Source organism: Cyprinodon variegatus, unplaced genomic scaffold (assembly GCF_000732505.1).
Source record: "Cyprinodon variegatus isolate N-32 unplaced genomic scaffold, C_variegatus-1.0 Scaffold211, whole genome shotgun sequence".
In the NCBI taxonomy this organism is placed as follows: domain Eukaryota; kingdom Metazoa; phylum Chordata; class Actinopteri; order Cyprinodontiformes; family Cyprinodontidae; genus Cyprinodon; species Cyprinodon variegatus.
In genome coordinates, this window is record NW_015150664.1 from 420,163 (window position 1) to 437,676 (window position 17,514).

Here is a 17,514-nt window from a genome sequence, read left to right on the forward strand (position 1 = left end):
AAAGGGGAGCTGAATCATCTATAATTGAAAGGGATCTGGCGTCTGCTGTTGGAGCTATTGGCAACTTTCATCCTGCTGGAACTGCTGGTTTCTTGGTGAGGTCCATGAAAGCCTTTTCCTCAAAATCATTCCACCTTCACAATGGATAATAACCGACACAATTGTGTTTCTTGTTGCAGAATAACACACAAACACTTTCAAAAAGTTAGAAGGACTAGAATTCATTCTGCAAAATTGGAGAAATACATTTAACAAAATAGACAGGAAATCCCAGAGTGGTTTTTGTTTACGAGCTACTTCTGCCAAGTATGAAACTCTGTTTCCTTGGAGTTTTAACATGGATTCAAAACAGAGCAGTGATTGTTTTTGCACTGAGGTTTGTGCCACAGTGTAAGTCTTAACAAAGAACCACTCAGCAGGTCTGTGAGAGTGCAGAGTCAAGCTGCCAGCAGCGGCCTCAGCTCTGAAACACTCAGATAAGAGCTGATGGTTTGTCTCAGTCATTTATTTAGCCCAGCTGAGAGAAACCTCTTCTGGACGCAACAACCCTCACAGCATCAAAACCGATAAGGTCAGCTTCCCAAGACAGCTAGAGCAGAATTGGAGCAATGTTTTATCACTGTGTGCGACATTTAATGGACACCTTGTAGTAATAATAGTTTAAAACAAATCTGGCAGTTTTTTCTCTGGTTGTTGCTGCAGAACTCAGCTGCACAGAAGTAGTTTAGAGATTACCAGGTTTGGGGTTGACTTATCTTTTGATAAATTCTTGCTGAATTTTCATCTATGATACTATATTACCTCGATGGATAGAATATGATGGCTTTATTTTAATTGTGGTTTGATATAAAGAAAAACAGATAAACTTTCAACTAGCGCTGAAACAATCGAATTAATCATGATAAATTGAATATTTAAATAATCGTCAACTAATTTAGTTATCAATTAATCGTTAAATGGAGTACAGAGACTGTAAAACATGCCATTAGCTGACAGAGCGACCCACTTAGAGCAGTAATAATACCAAGATTGTAAAAAAAAATGAAAACATTTTTCATTTAAGATAAAAAAAATAAAATTTTTGTCTGTCAATATGCCCTATCCAGAATGTTTTTTATTGTTTTAGTTTCACCTGGTATTATTTCCTATAAAATCTTCTTTAAGGAACTGTTGGTTATCCGATTATTAATCGATTAATCTATAAAATAATCTACAGATTATTTGATTTGCAAACGGTCATTAGTTGCAGCCTTGCTTTCAGCATTATTGGCCCAGATAATGGATTTGTGGCAAACGCTCTAAGTGAGTTTTCTGGAGAGGACCAGTAATAATAACCCCTGCCCCCTGATGGGAAAATTTAACATGTTGAATGAGAGATGCAATGGGTTTTGTTGCTACTAATATCATATATGGCACGTTTTAGCACAGGCAGGTTTCTATTTAAAATGTTATGAATGAAGCTATTTATGCAAACATAGATTCTAGCTAGAAATGCACTCATGAGGCTTTTCCTGTCTAAAACCAGTTTCCACCTAAGACTTTCTTCTTAGTTGTATCAAAATGCTGCAGATTCTTTTTTGGTGGTTCGGTTATGAGTTAAACGGAATATTAAAGAATAACATGATTATAATTTTTTATGCTTCAAATCATATGGTCCTAGCACTGCACCGTTTTGTTTCATTAAAGCTTTCAACAAAACAAAATTTCATTTTTTATGTATTCAAGGAGCTGATCAGGTGAAATTGTCTCATTCTGATCATTGTGGGTTCCTCTGTAAAATAGCTTCTAGTTTTCATCTTGGTTCTTTTTTCTATCATTCTTTCTACCTGTTAAAAAGCTGTGGTTTGCTACAAAAATACAAAGACTCATTGATTGCATGTGTAGTAGATTCACCTTGATGTTAGAACGTCTGAGTTTCAGAGGCAAAAATCCTTGAAAGTTTCATCTTAGACTCCTTCCTTAAGTCACCTGTAAGAAAGTAAAGTTCATGACAGCTCTAATGAAAAAAGGATGAATAAAACATGCAGTTTTCAAAAACACAAAAATAACAGCTTTGTAACTTTAGACTTTGGTAGAGATTAATGATAAACTGATTCCCAGTTTTTAATTGCATGATCACATTGTGTAATATTTCTAAATAGCTATTTGTATGCAATTATTGAAATACAGTTTATTACAAAATCCTGTTCAGTCACACTCTGCATGCCATTTGACCAGTCAGTTCAACCATTATTGCTCTTGCTGCAAAGACTATAGAAAGATTTAAAACCCATAAAGAGTGGAGGAAGCTGCATGATTAGGGTTTGGTCACATGCCTTTCTTAATGACATATATCCTACGTGGAAAATATTTACATATGTTATTACCTTATGTTGAGGCGGATATGTAGTGATTACTTGAAGTAATTCTGGCTAGGTTGTGATTTTTGTTAAAAGGATTTGTTTCATTGTAAACTATAGAACAACTGTTTTTCCATTGAAAAAAGAAATCTTGGAAAAAAGCAACCAAGCAATGCAAAAATACATCTACTCTAAATTTAGATGCAACAGATGGAACAGACCCAAATACAAAGAAAACGGACCATTTAACCCATTTCTGTTTCTGCATTTCTGTCTAAATAAAACAACAGTGTAAAACATTTCAATTTACTCCCCATTATCACACCATGATAAACATGCGGATGGTCCTGCATTCAGTGAACTGCAGGACTTCTACAACATCGTTCAGGCTAAAGTGGAAATGCTTGGCTCTAATCTACTGCACTGTGTTAGAAAACTCTCTTACACAGCATGATGGTACAAGCCTCTCATATCAGCTGTCAAGCGTTTAGGTATAAATAATGACTAAGGATTTTTTGCAGCATGGGACCTAGAAACCTTACTGTTAATATGACTGCCTAAATGATTATGCAGAAGAGTTCAGTCTTCCCTTATTTCCTAAGATGTCTCTTCAATTAACCCCAGTTTTTTCCCTGTTTTTGTAAATTAGCTTTGATCTGTACGATTTAAGGTTCTTTTTATTTAAATCTTTAGTTCAAATCTGAAGTATTGCAGTCAAGCTACAAATGACTGGATAATGAGTTGTTGTTTGGCGAAAGCACAGCCAAGATTCAGACCTGATTTTAATTTTAATATCTATATTTCAGAGATCTCTGCAGTAAAAAAGCTAACAAACAAAAACAAGTATAACTTTAATGAATTGAAGTAGTTTAAAACAAACAATTTCCAGAACTATCTTTCTTTCGTCTTAATCAAGACTTTGTCAGCATCACAGCAATCATATTTATGAGTTTGATGGGATTGATTTTAACTGTTCCTGCTGTGATCCTAACCATAAAAAAATCAGAAATTCTTATCAAAATGCTGCTTCAGAGGAATCCAAGCTGTGAAAACCAATCTTACAGGAGCAGCCTCCTGCTGTGTGCAGCATGCAGAGAAGGAGTGGTTATAGACGGCTGCGTTTGTCTTAATTAGTTGGCTAACAGAAAGGTGTCTATTGCTTTTACAGGGTGGAGAAAAACACTGATCAGAACGGGAATAAAAACAAGTAAACTGAAACCTGATCTTAGAGTGAATGATGCCGTGATACAGAATTTCTGTGGTACATAGGTAAAGTAAAATGCCTGTTGTTAGAACACAATTATCAAACTGCATAAGCAATTGCAAAATGTGTGAAAGTAGTTCTAGATGTCTTAACTCCTCCCTAACATATGAGTAGTCATTTTTTCCATTTTTTTCTCCAGTTTGAGCTTTTATGTGTCTGTTGTTTGACACATGTACAGTTATGTGAGGATAATCTGAACTACCTACTGAATATTCATTCTTTGTATGACGAAATGTTCACACATCGATGATTGTTAAAATATAAAGAATACAACCTAGAGTGAACAAATATTAATCAAAATAGCTGAAGGTAAGGAAGCAAACCATCTGCTCAGAAGCAGTCATGGTCAGTGTGGGGGGCTACAGCTATGCAGAGCCGTATCTTTGAAGCCTCAAGCTTCACAGAGTGCATGTTCTGCCTCTGATAGGCAAGCAGCAGCAGGGGATCTGCCGGCAGTAAAGCTCCAGCTTTCAGCCTTATTTACACAGCTCAAACATGAGATGCAGAACTCAGTCAGATGAGAATGAAAAATGACAAATTGTACCTCCAGAACACAGGCAGAAGGACAGTAATTAGATCTTCAGAGACCGGTTTAGCAGTTTTAAAAAATTCTGGTTTTAATTTGTCTGGTAAGAAAGTTAACCTACTAAAAAAAAAGAAGAAAAAAAAAAGAAAGAAAAAAAAAAAAGAAAGCAGCTGCCTTTTTTCTATTAGTCAAAATTAAATCAAACTGAAAAACAGAACTTTTGAGGAATTTTGGCAACAACTATTGTTTGCATATGTAACTTTAAATTTCAGCAAAAAGATTGACAGGCTCCACTATAGAACCTAAAGTAGTCAAACTTATTAGTTTTATTGTAAGTGTAGAGTTAAGCTTCTTTTTCAGGGAAAGAAGCAGCTAAAAACTGCTGAGTAAATGTAAATACCCATCTCCAAATTATAAAAGGCTACGCCTGGTATGCCTTTTGTTCCCTCCTTACTGTACATGGGTAAACCTTTGCAGAGGCAGAAGAAGAAGCAAAAGCCAACATATCAATATTTCAAGCTACTAACTCTAAAGGCTTAAAAAAACCTAAAGGAGCTGAATCTGCATGTGACTGCAGTGTGTTGTTTGGTGGGCAGGACAGGTGAGTGAAGGGAGACCCTAGCCGATGCATGAATAAGTAAAACGGGTCTCATTGAAACACAGGATGTAGAAACGGAAACTTTGGAAAGCTGAGGGGACGGATGGACGGATGCTGGGATAAATAAGTAAAGAACGTGGATGTACTTAAGCACTGCAGAGACATTGTGATAAAAGCTATCAGGATGGTTGTTTAAATTTTAAACCAGCAGGTTACCATCAGTGTTACAGTGTGGATTACATTAGGCCTGCACAGTAGTAAGAAAAGAAGCGGTTGTGATGCTATTTTTGAATACTGCAATAATATGACAATAGTAATCAGGCTTCACTTTCTTTTCAATCAACATTCATTCCCATTGCTGAGAGGCACGGTGGGGGTGGGGGTGGGTTACATAAAACATATTTTAAGGGCATCTTAATTGATAGTTACAAAACCTATCCAAATTTGCCTTCTAATATTTTTTAATCATGAATATTCTTTACTTAACCTCCTGTGGAAAGCTGGCGTTTTTCATTTAGTCACACACATCCCTGACTACTGCCCAACAAGAACCTGTCTGACTACAGGAATTAGGCTAAACAATTTCAAAAAGCAATACATTATGCCCTGATCTAAAGGATATCCAGCAACATAGGACAAAGTCATTGATATTGACTGATCTATGAAAGGTTTTTGAGCCATTTCGTATAGTGTGATTTTCTGGGAATCATGCCGACCACAGTGATGTTTATTATCCACAAATGCAGAAAAACTGATAAAGTGGTGACATATATTCACAAAAGTGAACAAGTTAAATTTGCACTTGGAGTTAAATTTGTATTTCCGGTTAACACATAAAATGTTTTTGTGGAGTTTAAAACAATTTTGTAATATTTACAAGACAAAATAAATGTAAAAGAAACGTTTAGTACCTGTCCTGACTCACGTCTTTAAGCGTAGAACAGCTGTAGTGCTACCAAAATTGCTCCAAGAGTACATGGACAACTCATATATTATTATATTATTATCTAATATAGTGCAGAGCTAATGCTACAGCACCAGCATAAGATATTGTAGGCGATGTACCTATGAATGCTGGTCTCCAGAAGCAGAATGTCCAGGCATTAAGCACACTTGGAATATGGAGCAGGGCAATGATCCAGCTGCCTATATGGGGTAATTAAATAAAAAATTTGAGATTCTGAAAAAAACCATGGATACTGTTTTCTGCATAAAGAGCAATTGAAAGGAATCCTCAATTGCTGTCAAAGCAATCGATAAAGCAACATACTATTAGGCCTTAGACACACATCGTGTATATGGATGGGTACCGTTCACATTTAAATGAATACGGTACTGATTCCTGATACCTGGGAATCCGTCTGTACTCAGCAGTGCTGATTTTCAGCACATGCAAACATAATCTAAAACACTAGACTTATTTACCTGAAGCAGACAAAGATGATGCTGCTGCCTCATGTTGCTGGCTATAGACAATGAGCTGGTAATGGCTGCTTACTGTGCTATATGCAGGTGTTGTGGCTGTGGATCCGAGGCTGTTGAAAACTGTGCACTCTTTAGCCTTTTGAAAAAATGTGCGCTTAAGTCCTAAAATTTACATTATTTCTGTTAGCCGTGCTTTTTTTGCTGTAGGAGTGGCTTTTCATCACATTCTTTTTCGTGCAAAGCTGTGTTCATGGAAAATCGACCCCTCTTCCATTTGCTCTGCCTCGTAATGATGCGTTTGGGTGCTGAAACATGGTACTATTTGATTTTACATGAATAGGTGTTTGGTAGTATCGATGGAATATGGTCGGTACCAAAAAAAGAACAGAATTCAGAACTATCATGTCAAGTTATATTAATGGTTCAGATAAAATACTCCACAAAAGGGTTACATTATTTGTTTATGACTGACTTTAGACTTTTTATGCTGCAAGTTTACCTTTCAGTCAAACAGAGAAAGTAAACCATAGCTCTAGATTTACATGAAGAACAGAATATTTCCAGTGCAAGACAAACAGATGGCTCCCTGTGTTTTTAAAATGCTTGTTATGTTTGTTTGTTTTTTTTCTTTTTTATCTAATTCATTTTTCTGTCTTCTGTGTTTTCCCTCATGCTGCGGCTTGGGACATGTTCATCCATCTCAGCTCTCGCAGGTGCGTGACGGCCCACACTCCACACAACAATCGAAGCAATGAAAAGATAAGCCGCCAAGAGTTTCACTGGAATGGCAGTGTTAATGTTGCATGGCCTATCAGGCTCAATATTTCATCTTTACTCTGTTCAAAGTGACTTCAGAGCAAAGTTAGCTATGGCAAACAAGTAAGAGATGGAAGCAATAACAGCAGTACAGGATGTGAGTGTATTAGTGATGTATTATTTAAATATGTACAGCCTTTAAATCATACAAAGGCAAAAAGATGCCTTTCTCTATGAATTATTGGTTTTGCAAGTCTCTGCTGTAAACCATTTACTTTGTATCTCAGTCTCTCAGGGAGTGTGTGTATATAAAACAAGTACTTTAAATCTGTAGTGACTTAACTTAATCTCTGGTATGAATAATTCATTGATAACACCCCGCTGATCTGTCTGCTTCAGCGCTGGACCAAAGTCGTTTTTTCCTCCCCTACGAACCAAGAGATTATCCACAGGACTTAGCTATGTGTTTTACTTCCACAACCATCCACAGAGAGAAAAAAAAAAACATAAACAGAAAGCTGCTGAGCTAAAAGAAAATCAACTTTAGTCCTCTGGAGAGTACAGCCATGCTCTTTCATATGAATAATAAAAGCTCTCTCTGCAGTGCAGGGTTGTAACATTAAGAGTTCAAGTTTAGGTTTTATGCAAGAAAGAAAAAAGAGATAATTCATCTGCTCGGTTTCACAACACAGTGGCCAAATATGATGCCCGGATACAGCTTTTCTCTTTCTAGCCTGGAATGAATATAGTAAAAACCACTAAAGGGAATTTTGAAAGCATTAGGTCTAAAATGGTGATTGACTTTTTTTATTCCATATTTGGAATTATTAATTGCTGAATATCCATTAGAAGCTGTATCCTGACCATATTCTGGCTGGATATTTGATTTTTCATTTTGTCAAAGTTCCTCAGGTTCATATAGGTGGGTTAGTTTAATGGGAAAGTTTTAATTTGTTTAGTTTTTTTGTGGAACCAATGTCTTAATTAATCTTTTCATTGTGATTTCAATTTTTTTCTTTTCCTTTTAACAATAATGTGCTCATTTGATAAACACGTTTGAGCTTGATAGAAATTTGTGGGGGTCTTCTTGGATAAGCCATTTACCCCCTGGAGAAAACATAGATTGAAATTAATAGGCCCAGTAAAAATAAATGTTTGTATGAGGTGATGCGAGGTTTTTAAAACCCACTAGAACTGTAATATTTCTGAGGCATGGTGGTGGTGGCATCATGCAGGGCGGTCTGTTTTCCCCCAGTGGTATTTGTTAATTACACAAAGTTTTTGATATATAAAAGACAGAGCATCTAAGTTCATTGATAACTCAACTCAATAGTTGTATAAACCTCTGGTTTATTTTGATAAAGATGGGTATACTAATGAGATAATGATTCAATGACATTAAACCATGTAACAGCTGCCTATGTTTAAATGATGAGGCAATGATTAACAGTCAACTAGTGTAAATGAACTCAAACATTTCTGCAAGGAAGACGGCTAAAATAGCCAGCCAGAGTCATGCCAGAAGCTTGTTGATGGATTAAAAGTGTTTTTTTCTACACAGTTTGCAGAGAAAATTTTAGTCATATATTACTGGGGAGTTTGTACACCTACTATGTATTTATAAGCAACTCATTCTAAGCTAAGTTTACACTGTCATTTATTTAAGCAACTGTTATTAGGCTTTAGAAAAATATGTCTTTTTTAAAGCGACACTTAAAAATTAGTTACACTGTCCCTTTAATGAATATTAAATTCTAATAAGGTAGTGAATGCTCTGTTAAAATAAATTCATATTTTAATTTCAATATCAAATTATTGTTTCTGTTAAAAATCGTATACCTTAAGTTTGGCCCATACAATTTTTTATTTTGTTCCAATGTTGAGGTCCTGACTGCTGCTGAAATGCTTTAAACGTAAAATCTCATCAGACCCTCAAGCTGAGGTGTGACATGCTTAAATAAATACTTTTTATTCACACAAACACCAGATGAAGCCACGGAACATGAATCAGCACATTAATTATTTCTTGTTGAGTCCAATCAAACCTGCAAGGCTGTATAAAGAAAAAACAGCTGGGTTGCACACATGGCTACTTGTTCTGCTTAGGGGTTGTTTACAGGAGCCCAGATGGGACATGTGCTGCACCAGCAGACTGAGCTCACTCCTATGTTGCTCTCCTGCCTTTCTGGATACAATATTAAAGACTTAGTTTAGACTTAGACACGGTTTAAGACAAATAAATGATGAAGCAATCTTTTTATATTATTAATTTGGCTTTAACAATCTAAATTAGTGCTTTTTCTTTATAGTTATTTTTAGAATATTCTTGTTAATGTTCCCCAGAATGTGTGGAAAGTAAAAAATAAAATAAAAAATTTACTATTCATACTTATGTTTTTTAATCAAGCTGTTAATCTGCTCAGGGCCATGCATAATGATTGACATAATTTGAACATTTTCAAATTCCAATCTCAAAATAAAAATAAAAAATGCTTTGACAATATAACGTGCACAACTGTTGAGTGTGTTTTTTGTACCTTGTTTTTACCTGCTTTCTGCATTTATTACAAGTATGTTTTAAATGGGTTTAAGATTTTCTCTCAATCATTTGTGGTAATTATTGCAACCAACAATGATTTCAATCATGGCTTAAATGTATTGATATAATCTAAATAAAATAAAAAAAATCTAAATAAATAGAAAATCTAGTCAAATAAAAATAATTGGTATTTTCATAGAAAATACAACAAAGTATGTTTTTGTGATGGAAAAAATATTGAAAAATGTCAAGGATTATGACCACTTTAACTGGCACTTTACCCTACAGGGACTTTTATATGTTTATGTGGAAGTTTTACCTATTGTGACTCATCATAGGACATCATAGGATAGAGTTCTGCTTCTTATTTCATGCTAGCAACAGAGCTGGTGTCATAAGAATAACTTTTTGTTTTATCAACTTCATGTTGCGCCGCAGGAGCTGTCAGAGGAGCGTCACTCTCCACCACTGCTGACAGTTAACGGGCCCGGCGAGGAAAAGCTGTTTCGCAGCAGGAGCGCAGAAGTGGAGCTGACTGTCGAGAAGGAACGGGTTAAAAAGATGCTGTCTGAAGGGTAGTAAAAGCCTTTATTTAAAGGTCTGGCTTTTTATAAACCAGAGCTAATAAATATCTGTAAATTTATATTTGTAATACTATGCTGGGGATGCTGCTGATTCTGTTTTTCTTTTTTTCCTCGCATAAAAAAATTTCCATTCATAAAACTTATTTCAACATCCTACTTAGATTCTTTGAACAAATACAAAATGGCCTTTATTTAAACATCGATTTTATTTGTTGGGGGTAAAATGCTTTCCAAAGTAACCTGAGGTTTTATAAAAAAAAAATCATAACTTACTTGGTAAGTCATCTGGTGTGATTACTGCCAGACATGAAGAATCAATAAATCAAACACCATGACAACATGACTGGTTCTCAAGGTCAACCTGGTTCCGTTGGATGTTTTTCCTCCTTTTGAAAGACAGTTTTTGCATTCTTGGTGTGAGGGGGTTTCTGTAATGCGACAGCAGACTTTCTATCACAGTTTTTTAGATGTGTAATAGGAAGTATCGTGTTTAAAGAACTAGAACATTTTAATCAATTAACTAAATTTCCAAACAAGTTTTTTACACAAGCTTAAGGTAGTTAATGACTTTTTCAAAAACATGGATCACATCACTAATACTTGCTGACATGGCAAAATAACCACAACGTCTCTGCCTGCAGCACATTTATAAAAACCTCGGCCCATACCTGATCCATAGTCCAAGCTAGTTTGCTTCCTCTAGTTCCTGTTTATTCCTTTTAACCAATCCGACTGTATGACTTGATTGGATTTTCTCTATAAAAAGCCTTGAGATTACAACTGATACTATATAAACTAACATTTTTGATGATAGATATTTCTGTCTGTTACAAAGATATCTCAAAGGCTTTGCAAATCCATCAGACCAAAGTGAGAGCTGTTATCCAAAAGCAGAAAGCAGGGACCATTGGTGAACCTTCTCAGAAGCGGCTGGCTAATCAAAACTCAAAGAGAGCATCAAAGACTCATCCAGGAGGTCACACACAAACCCAGAACAAGTACTAAATGTTTTGCAGACAAAAAGAAGAAGAGAGTAAGAAAACATGATTGATTGTTAACAATCTAAAATAAATCAGTTGTTTCTTATACTCATGGCAGCTATCAGCTAAGGAAAATCAAAGATTGGGGGGAGATTGAAGAAAAAACCTGGAATAATCCTTTACAGAGTTACATGAGCTGGGCGATTACCTGGGTTTTAAGCTGATTTAGTCCGACTACACTAGTCTAGCCTGCTTTCACATAGGCTGCTGCTGCGCATTTAATGTGAAGCCTTTGACGCTGTGTGACTGACCACTTCATCTCAACTCTGATCCAGAGTTCAGCAGTGAGCAGACTGAATGGTGCTTCTTACATGGCTGTTAACCTGTGCACTTTAAAAATAACACTATCTTAGTACCAGTGATGTGAACGTTTTTGTTTTTTTCACACCACAAGTTTCTGTTCAGCCAGTGTCATTTTGTCCAAAAAACACTGAGAGGAACGACTTAAGAGTAAAGCTGCATATGCAGCATTAGAAGCTCTGCCAAATGTATTGGGTTATTTTATCTCTTTGCTGAAATCTACATATAAAGAAAGATTTAAAAACAAAGGCTGATAAATGACAAAAAATGTGTCATTAACGCATTTATTACTCCAATGGCAATAGAAACTGCAAAACAATAATTGCCCTTTTGATTTAAATTAAAAATTAAGAACAGTTGGGTTTAGAATCTCTATTTTAGTGCCGTTATATAGGAAAACTGGGACGCTTTTACTCAGAGCTTTGTACATAGAGAAATGAGTACCAGCTGGGGTCTAGTTGGGTGAAGATATTCCTGTGGCCGCATCCCATGAACTAAAAACAATAGATCTGCCATACAGACCCCCAGGAACCAATTATTAAAGTATGCTGGTTTAGGTTGTCAGTCATCCAGTTTATGGACGGATGGGAACTGAGGACAGTCTTCTGATGAAGAACGAAACGTCTTCAACTAGAAGAACTGAAATACAGTTGTTTTCTTAATTTAACTTTAGTTGTTTTTTTTCACCAGAAATTCTCACCTGATTTTACCTCTTACCAGACAGGGATGCTTTGTAGATTAGCCATCATTTTACTGAAAAAAATATATATTTTTTGGGTTTTCAGCTATCTGTTTACTTAAGATTTATTATTTATTTATTTATTTTTTGTCCAGAACTCCCTTGCAGAACCTTGTAACTTGTTGAGGGGCTTTAGGTAAAATAGGGTAATGCTGCTCACCTTAGCAGACAGTAAGCTTCATTGTGGTGTTCATTATTAAATACTAAACCCTCCATGTGAAAACAGGCCACAGAACAGCCCATCTCTGTAGCCTTGCAGCCCATTATCCCTCAGATTTTACTTTATGATTTTCATAAGCCTAAGCAGACTCTTCCCTGGTGTTGCTATGGTTTTATGAGGGCCAAGCTGATTTGTCGTCAAGACAAAGATATCCTTCTGGACTGCATCTTCTCAGCTGAGAGCTCAGTGCTTTATTAATTATCCCCGCTGAATCCTGACCTTTATCGGCACACCAGATCTTTCCCATTTAATAATAAAGCAGAACACATTTGTTGCCTGGTGTTGGTTTTTATATGCGACCCAGATGTGTAATTTTCCACTCCTGAAGACACATGCTGACCTGCTTTGGTTCATATTAAAAATCTGAATCCTTAAAAAAATGACAAAGGCAATCACTGCTGTACTTTAATACTGATTTAATTACTTACTGAGTTGTTTAAATGCCAACTGGTTGTATTAGATTAGATCAACAACACAGCTACACACTTATGTAGTATAGTACGTGGCACTGGCCACATTTTTTGGCACCCCTGATAAAGTTTTTGAAATAAAATAAAACCTTTCATTGCAGTTGTATAATTTACATGCAGTATTTTAAAGAAATTCAAGCTGAAGTCAAAGGATTTTCGCAGGGTTTTGAATAGACCAGCCCTCTCACATGTTCAGATTTGTGATGGTAGGATAGAAAACAATATTTTCTTGCAAAATAGTTTGTGAACAATCATAGCATAGTTGTTTTTAAAATTAGCTGTCCTAAGATTGCCTGTCTTTCCTCATTATGATTTCAGAGAATATTTTATTTAGAAATATTTTGTTTAAGGGGTTAAATGGATCCTAGGTGGAAGTTCAAATGAAGAAACTCATTGTCTCCTACATCCACCTACGACACAGCCAATCAGCTTTGAACCACACCTCCACGAAAGCCAATCGGCATCCAAAGTTCATCTTAAAAGGCCTCCGATAGGCACCTGTCTGCTCATGTGCGCAGGTGGCGGATGCGCTGTGACTTTATTCAGATGACCCCTTTTTAACCCACCTCCAGCCCCTCCTCCACATTCGTATGTAAAGCTTCATCAGAGTGTCTTTTCTCCCAGACTCTTTCTGCGTTCCCTGTCTCATCTCAACCGGTCCAGCATAAGACCGCCATGTTGAGCCTGGTTTTGCCAGAGGTTTCTTCCAAACGGGGAGTTTTCCTCTCCACTGTTGCTGCATGCTTGCTCATCATGGAGAGGTTCTCTCAACCTGTGTTATCCAAACTGGCCTTCCATCTTCCAGGTCCCTGAGTGAAGCTTTAGTATCAGCTCAGCAAGTTCACTGGATCTCCCCATAAAGCTCAGCATACTGTCTCGCTAACCAGCAGTCTACAGCCTGACCAACTTAATCTATCTCCACTCCACCACCAGTTTCAGGCCTGGGGGATACAGCCCTATTCTTTTCTCCTGTTCATGCATATGTATCAAAATTAAGCGCTATGTTTCCTGCTGAGGTCTGAGCGCCAAAGAAAAAGTAATTGTATCAATAAATTTCTCCTTATTGTCTTTTCTCTTTGTGCAAGCTTTTCAGATTGAACTATTATATCACCAATATTTTGGTAATAGCTCTATATGTAGGATTGTTACCCCATTTAATAAATGCACTCTAGGTACACATATTCATTTTAAGGCTGTTTCAACATAACCGGGGAAACAGCCTTTGTCTCAACAATGATCCACCTTGAAACTGACCTGAATAACTAAACTTAATAATCAGGCACCTAAACAAATTTCAGGTGACTGCTGAGGAAGACAGCTTTGGGTCAATTTGCTCCCTCATCAAATGACACTTTCTGCAAATATGATGTCATTTCATCCCAGATTTTCCTCAATTCATTCCAGGAAACTAAAAATTGTATTTCCACACTCAAATAAAAGATATCAGTTTATGCATTGCTTTAAAGTTACAGATATTATTTATATACGGTATATTAAAAATGCAAAAAAATCTAGAGTTTTATTTCATTTTATAACCTTTACTTAAGAGTTTATATTGCCACCATCAGTAATGAAATTTGAAAGATTACAATCGGTTATCAAAGTAGAATGTCTCTAAGTAGCCCTCTGTTGGTCATCTTATCAGGTCCATGTGTGAGATCAACTTGGAGGCTGAACTCTTCACTCTGCAGGACAGCAATGCCAAGCTGGTGTCAGCGCTTCAAGAAGCCAACAGCAGCGTAGAGCAGTGGAAGAAGCAGCTGGCAGAATACCAGGAGGAAACCGATCGTCTCCGAGACCAGGTGACCACCGTTGTTGCTCTTGCCTCAGTGTTTCAAACAGACCTAGTCTCAATTTCATAGCAATAACAAATTCATGGCAGTATATATGATTTTTTTTAGCTGAAATACAACACTGTTGGTTAAGTGGCAGCAAACAGAAATATTGGCCACTAAGCTTAAAGGTGAGAAAATATCTTGTCAGAGTCAATATTAACTTGGTTTAATAACAGAAGGGTTTATCGGTATATAAGATGCCAAGGGGAAAGGAGGTGGTGTTTACAAAAGGCTATGGTAATTACATTCTCAAGAAGCCTCTGTGCTGCTGCTATGACTATGGCTTTTCTAATTAAATGTGATTGTTTCACATTTAAAAACAGGAAAACATGTAACATTTGTCTGTGGGGGAAAAATTGGTTTGACCTTTGATTTTTAGCAAAGAAAATGGCCAGAAAAAGATAAATTAGCATCTTAAAATATTGAGAATGTTTTGTAGGTAAAATAATGAAATGGATTATCAGCTTTAAAGTATCGAACTTCTAAAGCTGCTCCACTTCCTATTTTATTTTTTCTGCCTGTTGCAAGGATCTTGGGGATTTTCTTTTTTTTTTCTTTATATAATTTCATATTTATCCTGTTGAGTTGAAACATGGTCACTGCTTTAGGACTCTTTACTCCAATGCATTTGAGAGTATTTGGGTTTTCTTTAGAGCATGCAGTTAGTTTTTATGATCTTTAAAACAAATGACACTGAAATGTGGAAAACTAAATTTTATTTAAACGTCAAGACAGTCATAATTGTCTTGCACAGCACTTTAAAGTAGGCTTTCACTACTATCCTGACGCTATGCTACACAGCTAAGGGTAATAAAACATTATACGTTTTCTAAGAAGCTTTTCAGTTGTATGAGAGGATGCAGTTCATCTCCAAATAATCCAAAATCATTTTTAATTTGACCTAAACAACTGGGCCTTTATTGTGAGTTTATTTGGAAGGAATAATTTCCTTCAAATTCCATAATAAAGGTTTTTAATTTAACATCTTTTGTCATATTGCAACTAATAAAAGCCAAATTAGTCTTAAATTTGTTTTTCTTTTTCAAATTTTCTTTCTTGTTACCTGACCATGTAAAGACAAGTACTTCTCTCTGACTGTACAATGAAGACATTTTGTGTCTGAGCTTGAAAACATGCAACTGGCCTTGTTCTCCCTGGCCCATTATACCATATATTTGCAGTTTGGAGGTGGGGCTTTTCTACTCTTTATCTGTGAGCAGTTCAACATATATCATTCTGTATGCAAAATGTTAGATCAAGCCTCTTTTTGTCTCATCATTCCCAGGATAACATGATGGTTTTTAAATGTATCCCTTCTTCCTTCTTTGATAACCGAGCCTGGTTGGTGTGTGTGGGCAACATGTCAACATGTTGCTGCAATAATCCACGTAGCACTCTGCAGTCAGATGTGTTGTCACCACAGTAATGTAACACCATTGCACCATTGCACTGCAAACATTTTTTTCATAATAAAAGCTATCTGGAAACTGTCAGGCTCCATCAACTTTGATGGGGTGCTCTCTGCATTCTTGATGCACCCTAGGTGGTCCACTCTCTAGGCAATTCTTAACATTGTGGTTGAGATTTATGTAGTGACTTTAATGCGTCTTAAAGCATTGTTAGCATATAATTTATCAGATTAATTCCAGTTACTGTAAACACACTTTAATTGTGCTTTTATTTGGTTATTAAGTTTATATTGTTCATACAAAAACTTAAATGATGTCTATACTGTTTTCTTATATAGATTTACCATTCACCATTTACTCACCGATTTGATTAAACATGACTTGACTTCCTGTTTCATGGCAGCACACGTGTGTTTTCACACTAGAGCTGCAACATTTGATGCTTTTTCATGTTAGTTCAATCCCAGAGGATTTTCTTTCCCATTACGTTTCTGTGGAAAAAATGGCACTTTTAAAACATTTCTGCCTGTTTGAGAGACATTGTTTTGTTGTGGCATTTCTCATATGTTAAGTAAAAAAAACTCAGACTTAGAATAAAGCAAGAAGAGGAATGAACAAACAGGTAAAGTGAACTCAGTTCTACTCTGCATTGATAGTCCTTTTTAATTATTAGGACAGTAACTATTATTCAAAATTTTTTTTTAGTTTCACTTATATTATGCATGTGTCAGGGTAAAATATCCCCAAAGAGTGCTTCAAACTGCAGATTCATTTTTCATCCAGCTCCCCTCTCTCTGGCATATTTCTGTTGACAGGCTCCCGTGATAATAGCAGGGCCAGAATGCAGACATTTCATCTTTAATTTACAGAGAGGAAATTATGCCCCTGGTCAGGCTTAACAAATCGCCTTCAGTCGCACAGTTCAACAGTGTGGAGTGAGATGTTATCACCGCTGACAAAAGTGGCTCTTTATTTTTAGCTTGAGGCATTATTCCATCCATTTTCTTTTCCATCTGCACATGTCCAGGTGAAGGTTACCCCTCAAAGACACACAATTACAGGGCAGTACACGCACACACTGAGCTGCTGCAAAGTCAACCAGGTGGCTGGAAGTAGAACAGGCCTCCAGGGTTTGGCGGTAGGGTATCGAGAGGGGCAGGAATAGTTTTTATTTATTTTTTGCTGTTGGGATAAGACACCCCCTTTTGCCCACCTCCTCCTCCCCACTGTGTCCCAGTTAGAAGAAGAAGATAAATCACTGGAGAAGCAGAGGGAGAGCGGGGTTGGTTGGCTTTTCCTCACTCGTCACACTCTCAGCTCCTGCCACACTGGTGTTCATCCACCAGAGAAACGCTCTGGGTTTATTTTCTGGGTTTCTGGCTTTAACTGCAACCTCTGTTCAGGTTTAATGAGAGTTGACACCACAAAACGGTGTGAACTGCATTTTAAGATGCTTTTTAAGATGCTTTT

At 36.5% G+C, this 17,514-nt stretch overlaps 1 protein-coding gene across 2 annotated transcripts in view; it reads left to right on the forward strand.

Annotated features, from left to right (window-relative positions):
* Positions 1–17,514, forward strand: part of homer3 (homer scaffolding protein 3) — a 58,931-nt gene that overhangs the window by 27,609 nt on the left and 13,808 nt on the right. For both annotated transcript variants that reach the window (XM_015380315.1, XM_015380316.1), the window contains 3 exons: positions 6,857–6,865; positions 9,886–10,022; positions 14,446–14,602. In XM_015380315.1, the coding sequence (XP_015235801.1) occupies positions 6,857–6,865; positions 9,886–10,022; positions 14,446–14,602 (303 nt within the window). The remainder of the gene's footprint in view (positions 1–6,856; positions 6,866–9,885; positions 10,023–14,445; positions 14,603–17,514) is intronic.